This window comes from Camellia sinensis, chromosome 3, assembly GCF_055761805.1.
Source record: "Camellia sinensis isolate YWXY chromosome 3, ASM5576180v1, whole genome shotgun sequence".
Lineage (NCBI taxonomy): Eukaryota > Viridiplantae > Streptophyta > Magnoliopsida > Ericales > Theaceae > Camellia > Camellia sinensis.
Window position 1 is genome coordinate 26,919,001 of NC_138963.1, and position 12,390 is coordinate 26,931,390.

A 12,390-nucleotide genomic window follows, 5' to 3' on the forward strand; every position below is an offset into this window, starting at 1 on the left:
TGATGTACTGTGGCTCGGTCCCCTTGACGAGCTTTCTTTCTATGCTTGCCAAGACAATTTTTCTTTTCTTTTCTTTGTTGCTGGCTATGAGGCCATCTGTGCCTTTTGTTGGATGATGGGATTTTCCTTTTGAATTTGCAATCTAATGTTGTTTGGCTTCTATGTCTGAATGTTTTCTATACTGTTTGCCCTCGGCCGAGCACTGTTGGGACCTCGGGGCCGAACAAATGCTCGGTCTGGTTCTGTATTGCTTGGAATAGATGCTCCGCCTAGTTCTCTACTGTTTGCCCCCGGCCGAGCACTGTTGGGACCTCGGGGCCGAACAGATGCTCGGTCTGGCTAACAAATATGTTACATGGTTGTGCTTGATTTTGTAAGAGGGTCTTACTTAGGTCCAGGTTGGTTCTAAAAAACAATTGTTTGCCCCCACCTGGAGCTAAGTAAGATTGGTACTGAAGATTGTGCTCTTAGGTAGAACTGCTTAAGTCTATTGCAACTTTGATAGCACAAGTGCGTTTGAATGGGACAAAGGCATGAAGAGGTGTCTTACTCAGGTCCAGGTTGGTTTGAAAAAACAATTGTTTGCCCCCACTTGGAGCTGAGTAAGACTAATGCTGGAAGTTTGCTCCTGACAGAGCTTAGCCAACTTTGTTCTAACTCTGTTTGTTCATGTCAATACTGAAGTGTTAACGTGACGATACTTAAGAAATTCTGTAGATTCAGAGATGTTTACTTAAGATATGTTAGTGTGGTTTCCACCAAGCAATTCCACTTGGCTAAAATCCAATTTAGTTGCCAAACATAATTCCACCAAGCAATACTACTTGGCATGTTTGAGTGCTAACCAACTTTAAATTCCGTTCAGTCGTTCTGAAACTAAGTCCATTTGGGTTAAGACCAAAGCTAATTCCGTTTGATAAACATCAAAGCTAATTACGTTTGGTGAGTACCAAAGTTAATTCCATTTGATAAACATCAAAGCTAATTCCGTTTGGTGAGTACCAAAGCTAATTCCGTTTGATAAACATCAAAGCTAATTACAAGAATTTGATAAATTTGAGAGAAGTGAGAAAGCATTTGCATTGGTCAACAGATAACTGTCTTTACATTCTGATAGAGAAGTTGGGGGATAATTCTATTGATAGTATTTCTTGAGATTTGCTACATTCCAAGGCCGAGGTATAGCTCTGCCTTTGAGATCCTCTAGGTAGTAAGCTCCATTTCTAGCAACAACTGTGACTTTGTACGGACCCTCCCAGTTAGGCCCAAGTTTGCCTTCGCCAAGCAGCCTTTTGTGATCCATAACTTTTCTCAGAACCAACTCTCCAGGTATGAATTGCCTTGGGGAGAATTTTTGATTGAAACTTTTGATGAGTTGCTGCTGATACACGACAAGTCTGATCAGTGCTGCTTCTCTTCGGCCCTCTGCCATATCCAATGCTTGTGCAATAGCTTCCTCATTACTGGTGCTTTCAAACAATTCAGACTGAAGGGTTGGGAGAACTACTTTGAGTGGGATGATGGCCTCCATTCCATAAGTTAGGGAGTAAGGTGTTTCCCTCGTTAAGCGTCCTGTCGTGGTTCGGTATGCCCATAGTACGTGGGGTAACTCTTCAACCCATTTTCCTTTTGCATGCTCAAGCCGTTTCTTTACTCTGCTGATGATGGTTTTGTTTGACGCTTCTGTCTGTCCATTACTTTGTGGGTACCTTGGAGAAGAGTTTCGATACTCTATCTTGAGGTCGGCACAAAACTTTCTGAAGATCTTTCCGTCAAACTGTGTTCCATTATCCGCAATCAGTATCCGCGGGATGTTGAAACGCACCACCATGTTTCTCATGACAAACCGCTTCGTATCTGCTTCTTTGATACTTGCCAACGTCTTGACTTCAACCCACTTAGTGAAATAGTCGGTTGCAGCAATGAAGAATCGCCTGTTCCTGGTGCCCCGTGCTAATGGTCCGACAATATCCAGACCCCATTGGGCAAAGGGCCATGGGCTGGTGAGTGGAGTGAGAGTTTTGGCTGGCTAATGAATGAGTGGAGCAAACCTCTGACATTTATCACACTTCTGTACGTATTGCTGCGCATCTTGTTGCATTTGTGGCCACCAGTACCCGTAAGGGAGGGCTCGGTGCGCCAATGACCTTCCACCAACGTGGCATCCACAAATCCCATCGTGAATTTCGTAGAGAACATTCTCGACCAGATTTGGATGCACGCATAGAAGATAAGAGCCAAGATAGAAGCGTCTGTACAGCTTCCCAGATAGTGAAATCCAAAACTGAACTGACCTATGTCTGACTTTGTTGGCTTCCTTTCTATCTTTGGGGAGAGTACCAGATTTTAGAAAAGCAAGTATCAGATCCATCCAGCTTAACTCTAGGTTGCTGTAGAGGACTGGAGATACAATGCTTGGTTCTGGCACGAACTCAACCCAAACTTTTCTAGCGTCTTTGGTATCCACTGATGAGCCGAGGCAAGCCAGAGCATCAGCATTGATGTTTTTGTCCCGACTAATTCGTTCCACTCATATGGATTGAAACTTTTTGAGTAGGTCTTTGGCCTTGCCTGCGTACATAGCCATTCTTTCATCTCGTGTTTCATAGACCCCAGAAAGCTAGTTTACCACTAGTTGTGGATCGCTGAAAACAAGAAGTTGTTCTACACTAAAGTGTTCGGCACTACATAAGCCAGCCAATAACGCTTCATACTCTGCCTCGTTGTTTGAAGCCTTCCAACCGAGCCTGAGAGCTTGCTCCCAGATAAATCCTTCTGGTGAGATAAGTACTACTCCTACCCCCGAGCCTCGATTATTGGATGACCCGTCAACATAAAGCTGCCAGATGTTTCCAATAAAAAGTTTTCATGCTTCCGAAGCGCAGTGCTTTCCCTGTTCGATGGTGCGTTTCCCTGGCTCGGTACTCTGGGCGGAAGCAAATTCTACAACGAAATCTGCTAAGACCTGGGCCTTGATTGCTGTCCTGGGTTGATACAGAATGTCAAACTCACCAAGTTCTACCACTCATTTTGCTGTTCGGCCAGAGAAATCAGCTCGGCCAAATACAGATCTGAGGGGGAATTCAGTGAGGACGTTGATGGTATGCCCCTAGAAGTAATGTTGTAACTTTCTTGAGGTGATAAGCAGCGTGTAAGCTAACCTTTCCAAGGGAAGATACCGTGTCTCGGCATCTAGTAAAGTCTTGTTAACATAGTATACTAGCCTCTGTTCCTTGTTAACTTCTCAAATTAATACTGCGCTTACGGCATGATCTGAGACTGCTACATATAGGTACAGCTCCTTTCCTAGTTTTGGAGTGGACAGAAGAGGTGGTGTGCTGAGGTATCTTTTGAGACTTTGTAGTGCTTCAGTACACTTGCAGCTCCATTCAAATGCTACCCTTTTCCTCAATAGCTGGAAGAAGGGCTTCATCCGGTCTGAAGATTTGCCGATGAACAGATTCAGGACAGCTGCCATTCCGACCAGTTTTTGCAACTCTTTAGCCTTTGTTGGTACTTCAAGATCTTGTATTGCTTTGATTTGATCCGGATTCGCCTCAATTCCTCTGTGAGTGACCATGTATCCCAAGAACTTCCCTGTTCCTACCCTGAAAGCGCATTTCAAGGCATTGAGGTGAAGCTGATGATTTTTCAGGATGCCAAAAACTTCTCTCAAGTCTGCAAGGTGGTTTGTAACGAGCTTGTTTTTTACTACCATATCATCTATATAAGCTTCCATGGTTTTCCCAAGTTGGTCCTTGAACATCCGAGTGATCATTCGCTGGTAGGTTGCCCCGGCGTTCTTGAGGCCGTACGGCATTACTTTGTTGCAGTAAGTTTCCCTCGGAGTGATAAATGCTATCTTCTACTGATCTGGGCCGAACAGTGGTATTTGGTGATCTATAAGCGTCTAGAAAACTCATACACTCATGCCCTGCTGTTGAATCCACTAGTTGATCGATGCGAGGCAGCGGAAAGTTATCTTTAGGGAAGGCTTTGTTTAAGCAAGTGAAGTCAACGCAAACTCTCTATTTTCCGTTCTTCTTTTTTACTACAACTGTGTTGGACAGCCATTGTGGGTACTAAACCTCTCTGATCGCTCCCGATGCCAGGAGTTTTTCGACTTTGGCAATTACTGCTTCAGTGTGCTCAACTGAGGATCTCCAACTTTTCTGTACAACGGGCCGAGCGGAAGGGTTGATGTTGAGCGTGTGTGGCAAGCAAATTCTGGGTCCAACCCTGGAGTATCATATGCTGACCATGCGAATACCTCCATATTTTTCCTCAACAGTTCCAGCACCTGAAGTTTCTCATCAGCGCCTAGCGAGGTACCGATAAGGAAGTACTTTTCTGGATCATCCTCTTTTACTAGGACTTTCTCTACATCCTCTACTATTTTTTCCTCTGAGGCTTCCCCTACATCTTCCAAGACTGGTTGTTCGGCCATTTCCACTGTCTGTACCTAGTTGCAGAGTTGCTTTGCCTTTAGTGCCACCATGAAGCAATGTTTGGACGCAACTTGATCTCCTGAGATCTGTTTTACTCCGTACTCCGTTGGGAAACGGATGAACTGGTGGTAGGTTAAAGGGACCGCCTCCATTTGATGAATCCATAGGCGTCCAAGTATGTCGTTGTAAGAGGATGGTGTATTAATAACTAAAAACTCTATCTGGAGGGTTTTTGTTCCTGCCACAACTGGCAACACTATTCTGCCCAGCGGCCATTCTGGCTGTGAATTAAAGCCAACTAAGGGGGCTGCCGCTGGGGTGAGGTGCTGCTCGGAGGGACCAAGCTTTCTGAACAAGTCATAATACAATATGTCTGCTGCACTGCCCTGATCTACCAGAACTCGTTTTACGTCAAACCGTTTCCCAATTCCCACAGTTATAATCAGTGCATCAGTATGTGGGTGTTGTATGCCTTCTAAATCCTTTCTAGTAAATGAAACAGTACACAAGGGGGATTTGGGTACCGTGCATACCTTTTTCGATGTGGGCTCTACTGACATGACCTACTGAATTTGCACAACCTTAGCAATCTCTTCTTTCAGTACCTCTTCACGTCCCTGGGTAGTTGTTCCATGGATCACATTTATTATCAGCCGAGGTGGGTGCTCAGTATTCGGTTCTGGTGGTGGGTTCCCCGGTTCGGTCACTTCCTTATCCTGATCAATGTAATCCTGGACGTACCCAGCTGCTACTAAGTCCTCCAAGTGTTGCTTCAGTGCCCTGCAGTTCTGAGTCATGTGCCCCCTGTCTTGATGGTAGGTGCATCTGAGCTTCTGATTGTGCCGAGCCGGATCTCCCAACATTTTCGGTGGCCAAACAAAGAAGGGCTCTCTCTTGATCTTTTCCAGGATTCAATAGATCGGTTCTTTGAATACAGTCACGACGGCTTCGTGAGATTTGGACTTATCCACCTCATTCACCGTGAGCCCTCGGTGTTCTCCTCGATTTGTTCTCTTCTTGTGCCGAGCTGTTTGTTCTGCTGATGCTACCTTAATGGAGATCTGATCATCTTCGAGGCGAGCGTACTGCTCAATCCTGGCACGCAAATCTTTTAATGTTGTGGCCGGGCGCTTGGCAAGTGATTGTCTCAACTTACTTTCCAGGCGCAGACCATGTTTGAAAGACATAATGGCCATCTGCTCACTGCACACGTTTTCCTCCAGGTCATTGTACTCTTCCTAATACCTCCTAGCATAACTGTGCAGCATTTCTTCCTGCTCCTTTTAGAGACCGAATAGTGTATCTGGCTCTTTCGGGATCTTAGTATTGGAGAGGAACCTGGCTAGGAACTCTTCAGAGAGTTGCTTCCAGCCATGAATTGATCCAGCGGGGAGCCTATCGAACCATCGAAGTTCAGTTTCTCCCAAGCTGGATGGGAAGACTTTACACATCAGTGCCTCATCTCGGCTCCATAGAGACATCTATCTGTAATGGCTAATATGCGTCAGTGGGTCCGACTTCCCATCGTACGAAGTGAACTTTGGTGGGGTGAATTTCTTTGGAGGTCTCATGGCCTCAATTTTCGGGGAGAATGGCGAGGAGACGAGGCTATCCAGCGCTCGGTGCTCTCTCTGGTGAACGGTACGGTCCCGATGATCCCGATGTTGCTCGTTCTGCTTGTTACTGATCAACCAAGTACGAAGGTCTTGAGGAGGGTATTCAGTCTGTTGGCTAACCGTCTTCTGCCTTTTAGCCCTTCTCCGGCGTGACCCACGGGTGTGGCTGCTCGCCGCCTCACTTTGTATCGGGATAGGCTGGCTTTGTTGTCCAGACTCATTTCTGGGGAACTTTTTCACTGGTGGCTCTCTGGATGAGCTCCTCCGTCACAAGCGAGAGGGCTCTGCTTCAGTCTTCTTTTCCGTTGGAAAACCCAGCACTCTTTTAAGTTGGGCTTTCAGCTCCTGTATCTCCATCCCCATGGAGTCTATGATTCCATCTCTGTAATCCTTTTCCAGAAGAAAATGATGAGAAGAACCTCCAGCGAAGGGTAATCGATGCTCGACGGATTCAAGGGTCCGATTATTGTTTCCAGTTTGTTCTTCTAGGACTGTTGGAAGTGCCAAGCCTTTGTCCTTTGTCTTCTCCGTCTGTGGAGTATGTGTCGAAGGTGGGATGTCCTCAATCCCCATCGCCGGAACTGAGTGTAGAGTTTAGAGACGAAGTGATCCACGCTCATCACACCAATTGTGCGTACCGGATTCCGCACTAGATGAAAGTGGATCGGGACTCCGCACTCGGTTAGACTATCCAAGGATTGAGGTTCCTGCCATAAGAAAAATCGTAAGAGCTGCCCAACCGGGGTTGGCCGGATGACCCCTCCAATGTGGGAATCAGTGATCGGAGAAGAAGTGTAGTGAGTTGAGTTTGTAAGTAAATGGGGTTCAACTTGGAACAGTTCAGTTACCTTCAATGTGAAGTTCATGCAGTATATATAGGGTTCCTTGCTTGCTTCTCAAGATGGTATCATAGAGTTTTGGTGCTGCCAAGTTTCTTATTAGCCTTGCCCAGGGTGGGAGGCCACCTGGTAGTTGTCATAGAATGCATATACTCATTGTAGTCATGCTGATAACAAACCACATTCCTTTGGTTTAACTGCTTCCGTGATTCTAGGTGTTGGGGACCAACTAAGGTGGCAACTTGCACATGCATATCCTCATGGCTTCCATGTTTCTCTGTGAGGTTCCCTCAGCTCGATACCTTCGTGCCCAAGCTCGGTACCGTTGTACTTCGGCTCGGCCTTTTACAAGATCGTTTATAAAGAGGGGCTGGTCTATTCGGATATCTTTGTATGGGCTCGGCCCACTTTAGTTTGGCCTATTGATTAGGTCTTGCAGCTCGGCCCAGCCTAGCATCGCGGCTGGACTAGCCTTTCCACTGCGGGTTGGACCCAAGTGCTTGAGGACTTGGATAGACTGTTGATCATGGAGTTGGGCTCAATTGGCTTGCCCATAAATTCATCTAACCCACTTGGATTTGGGCTTTAGTGGATTAGGTCTGCCCAAGGCTTGGATCCGACCCATTTCATATTCAGCCCCTTCAATTATCAATGAAGAAATTTTCTATTATTTAAAACCAATGAATAAATAATAGATAATGCATTCACAGTCCCACCTTTGAGCTTGCGGTTTAAAGAAGAAAAAAAAAATGTCTCAATATATGTTGTATGTGCAAAACTGTCATGAAGAAAATAATAAAGGATGGAAAGCATTTCAGCGCAACAAAGTTAGATGTTGAACCCTGATGGTCTATGGATCCAATGGAGAAACCCTACCAGCGTCTAATTAGTATAGAGAAACATTCTTAACAAAATCTAAGCAAAAGAGGCAATGTCTCAAAGCATATGAGATCATCTTCATACAAATCAACATTTAGGCATAGCCAACAACCTAGTATAGAAAAACTAGTGCAATGAATGCATAAAATTGCACATGAGCAAGGATAACATACCTTTGAAAGAGAGGCACAACTTAAATCATGGCCTAGTTTTGCATCACTACTACAAAGTTGCAGTTTTAAATCATACTCCACCTTGCAAAATTTAGGAGTAATACAAAAGAAGACATAAGATTTAAATGTATTTTCTTTATTCACACCAATGAGTTCTAGGCTTTGCATCTCAGAAGAATATAAATTATATAATTGACTCTACTATAAGGGCAACTAGATGGGTTGCAAGACAAGAAAGTTATAATACAACATGAATGAAAAGCTTGTAAGAAAAACAATGATAATGTCATATGATTACAAATGGTTGTGCTTGTAAGAAAAGAGGATTTGTTTCAACTGAAAGGCTTAGAAAAGAAAAGAGCTGAAAAGAGCTGAAAAGAACATGAGCTGCTTACAAAATGCGTGACAGAGACTAAGTATAGGGAATTGATGCAGAGTATCCCAAGGAGAAGGAAATCAAATATAGCAATATGACTTTTGTATGGAGTACTTGTCCTAGTTTAATTTTTAAGTACAATACTAAATCTTTACGATTAGTCATTACCATTATATCATTATTTATGTTTTATTAAATCGTAGGAGTGAAATAATTTTGTTAATTTTATTATTTGATTGGGGTAATTGATCCATTAGCAGGAGTTGTGGAGCCTCATGGGATGGGGTTGTAGAAAAGTATTGTCAGGGTACGAGTTGAATTTCCATTAACTTAGTACAATGTATTTATATATACACAAACATGTATTTTTTATATTAAATGAAGTTGAATTTTGAGAATTAGTGATAGTTTTTTAAGCTTTGTGTGATGTTTGAAGCAACCTTACTGGAGAGCAATTACTAAAGAAATCTAGATGGATGAAATTTTATGAGAGTAAAAAATTCTAGTTTTTTTTTTTTTTTTTTGCAGGAAATTATAAAATGATTCATACTTTCTTGAATATTTTTCTTTTTCTTAAAAATAAAATCCAAAAAATATAGATATTTTTCTCTTTCCTTTACTTTCTAGGACTCTCCACCTAACCAAATTGGGCCTTAAGCACCTATCCAGATTCAATTTGGCCCCTACATAACATAGTTGTATCCAAAATTTCCTAGCAATTAATTCTCTAAATTGTAAATCTTGCCACTTCCAATCTATGTCCATCTTGAAACCGTAAAACCTATCTTCTATCTATCAAACCCTAAATCCACAAGTTTTTAATAAAGTATGCCACCATGAAACCACTCATAGGTAGAATTTTTAAATTTTCTAAAGTTGTCCTTCATCAATCTGGTATCAAAGCATGTAGAAGAGTGTTCCCAAGCACTTGTCCTTCATTAGGAATTAAGCCTGTCTATCATATGGTAGTGCTAGGCTAAGCCTGCAACTTCTTGTGTAACGCCCTCAAAATAATAATATTAATCCCGTCAATAGAGACATGCACTGATATATAAAAGTTCCACTTTCTTCTATTCATCAGAGTTCTATTACCAAAAGTATTACATGTTAACAACAAAAGTAAATGCCCTAAAGGCTTACAGCTTTCCAAGTCAACACTTAGTTACAACAAAAGAGTGCTAACTCATTTACACATTAAGCCCTTGGCTTGAATATACATGTAATACATCAAAGAAATAAAACAAACAAAAGTCCGCCTGCCTCTAGCCTCCCAAGCTACGTCCTTGGAAGTGGCATGCTACCTGTACCTGAAAATGATATTCCCATATAGAGTGAGCCACAACCCAGTAGAAATATACTAAACCAAATATGAACAATGACTAAAAGATTAGCAGTTGATAGATAGCCAACACTGATACTTTCCCTTATCACACTTTACGGTTTCATGACATACAAGTCCATATTACAGTCCATTTTCCAATTCTTTTCAATTCTCAATTTATAACCATGGCTCAGAACCTGGCCAAACAACTCATATGAGGCAATAACTCATATTAAGCACTTTTCCATTTCATAATAGATAAGCATACTAGCTATATCACACACCAACAGATAAGCATACAAGCTATATCATCACTTCCATAGATATGCATAAGAGCACTATCACACTTCCAAAGACAAGCATATGAGCTATGTCAACACATTACTAGATAAGCATATGAGCTCTATCTATGGAGTATGTGGGGATATATTTTCTGAGTACCAACACGTGGCAAGGTGACGCCGACGTGTCAGCCGAGGTGCCACGTGTCTTGGTCGTTGTGCCGAGGTCATCTCGGCTAGGCCGAGGTTTCCTCCGAAGATATCGGAATCCGAGATAAGCGGATAAGGGGCAAGAGTCCTAGAATGAAGAGGGAACTCAACTTGGATAAGGACAAGAGTCCTAGATTGGGAGAAGACTTCAGTTTGGGTAAAGATAAGACTCTTAGAGAGTTTATCCTAAATCCACTGGGAGTTCCAGATTAGCAGTAATCCTAAGTCCATTAGGGCCAGGCTCCTATTGGGACTAGGATTGGATTGGCTATAAAAGAGAGGCACCCCCATGGGTCTAAAGTATGCTTTTGATACTCAAGCTTGTGAGTTTAGTACTTGATTATCTTTGAGAGATATACTGACTTGATCATCGGAGTGCCCCCGGGTGGTCGAAACTACCGCGGGATTCTTATATTTCTGTTACAGATCAGTCAGGGGCCATCTATTCTGCCAGTGCTCTGGTTACTAAGCGGGCAGTGTGGTCGGAAAATCACCCACACAATTTGGCGCCGTCTGTGGGAAAGAAAGAAGAATAGATGGCCAATGATGAACAGAAGGATCAGATTAGAGACAACGCTCCTGCTGGGAGTCGGAGACCTATCGATCTCGACGTTGAAGGGGACAATAGCAACACAGAAACTCGTGACCAGAGTCACGGAGTGAAAGGAGCCGGCCAGGAAGGTGACGCACCAAAGACAACAGATCGAAGCAACAAAGAAGACCTCCGGGTATGGAGGGATAGATACCTGCGGAGGAACGAAGACCCTTCCAGAAGGGATACAAAGACAGGGGGCATGAATGCTCCCAAGGAGATGACATTCAAGTATAGAAGAGCTCAGCCCAAGTGAGCAGATCCTAGATCCTGGATCCCGAATCCCAGAAGGCATGATCTCGGCCTAGATGAGTAGGTCCGAGAAGAGAAGAGTTCAACCTGAGAAAGCAAATCCAAGATTCCAGCAGACAAGACCTCGGCACTTGAGTCCGAGAAGAGAAGAGCACAATGAGCAGATCTCAGATCCCAGAAGATAAAAAGGAAACACACAAGATCAAACTAAAGTTGGCCAGAAGTATGCTAAGGCCGAGGAAGACATGCCGGGAACAAAGGCGTCGGAATAAGAAAAGAGAAACGGCTCGCCGATGCGGGGCCACGAATCAAACTCAGGTTGGAGCCCAGTAAGATCAATAGAGAAACCAAGGCCGACAACCTCGGCTTGAATTCAACCTCGACGACAAGGTCGAAGCTACATGTATGATGAGAACCCAAGTGGATTTTAAGTTCACACTGGGGGCGTAGGAAAGAAGAATGCGTTTACCACTTGTTGAAATTTGTGGACAATTTACAAGTTGGTTAAACGAAGATGATGTTTAACCGAAGTTAAAACGAAGATGATGCTTAACCGAAGTTAAGCCGAAGATGATGCTTGACCAAAGTTAAGCCGGAGATGATGCTTAACCGAAGTTAAGCCGAGATGATGCTTAACCGAAGTTAAGCCGAGATAATGCTTAACCGAAGTTAAGCCGAAGATGATGTTTAACCGAAGTTAAACCGAGATGATGCTTAACTGAAGTTAAGCCGAGATGATGCTTAACCGAAGTTAAGCCAAAGATGATGCTTAACCGAAGTTAAGCCGAGATAATGCTTAACCGAAGTTAAGCCAAAGATGATGCTTAACCGAAGTTAAGCCGAGATGATGCTTAACCGAAGTTAAGTCGAGATGATGCTTAAACCGAAGTTAAGCCGAGATAATGCTTAACCGAAGTTAAGCCGAAGATGATGTTTAACCGAAGTTAAATCGAGATGATACTTGACCGAAGTTAAGCCGAGATTATTCCTTAATTCACTTGTCGAAATTTATAGCAATTTACAAGTTGGAATTAAGCTGATTCCTTATCTTCACTTGTTGAAATTTGTAGCAATTTACAAGTCAAAATTAAGCCGAGATTATTCCTTAATTCACTTGTTGAAATTTGTAGCAATTTACAAGTTGGAATTAAGCTGATTCCTTATCTTCACTTGTTGAAATTTGTAGCAATTTACAAGTGGAAGTTAAGCCGAGATTATTCCTTAATTCACTTGTTGAAATTTGTAGCAATTTACAAGTTGGAGTTAAGCTGATTCCTTATCTTCGCTTGTTGAAATTTGTAGCAATTTACAAGTTAAAGTTAAGCTGAGATGGTTCTTTATCTTCACTTGTTGAAATTTGTAGCAATTTACAAGTCGAAGTGAGGCCGAGGTTATTGCTAAAC

General features: G+C 43.0%; 2 protein-coding genes across 2 annotated transcripts in view; both read right to left on the reverse strand.

Annotated features, from left to right (window-relative positions):
- The window catches only part of LOC114308043 (retrovirus-related Pol polyprotein from transposon RE2), a 71,685-nt gene extending 63,660 nt beyond the window's left edge, over nt 1–8,025 (reverse strand). Inside the window, exon 1 of the mRNA XM_082919357.1 lies at nt 7,956–8,025. The gene's annotated coding sequence lies outside the window, so the exon portion shown is untranslated. The remainder of the gene's footprint in view (nt 1–7,955) is intronic.
- LOC145821389 (uncharacterized) lies at nt 4,463–5,311 on the reverse strand. Its single transcript, XM_082917898.1, has 2 exons — nt 5,016–5,311; nt 4,463–4,934 (listed from the first exon to the last, which is right to left on the reverse strand). The coding sequence occupies exons 1-2, from the start codon at nt 5,309–5,311 to the stop codon at nt 4,463–4,465; spliced, it is 768 nt and encodes a 255-aa protein (XP_082774024.1).
- Nucleotides 8,026–12,390: the final 4,365 nt, after the last annotated feature.

Excerpts from the sequence above, each read along its gene's own strand:
- LOC145821389 (XM_082917898.1), bottom strand. The coding sequence starts at position 5,311 with ATGTTGGGAGATCCGGCTCGGCACAATCAGAAGCTCAGATGCACCTAC. Across the intron at positions 4,935-5,015 it reads GCTAAGGTTGTGCAAATTCA|AAAGGATTTAGAAGGCATAC; the intron begins GTAGGTCATGTC and ends TTCATTTACTAG.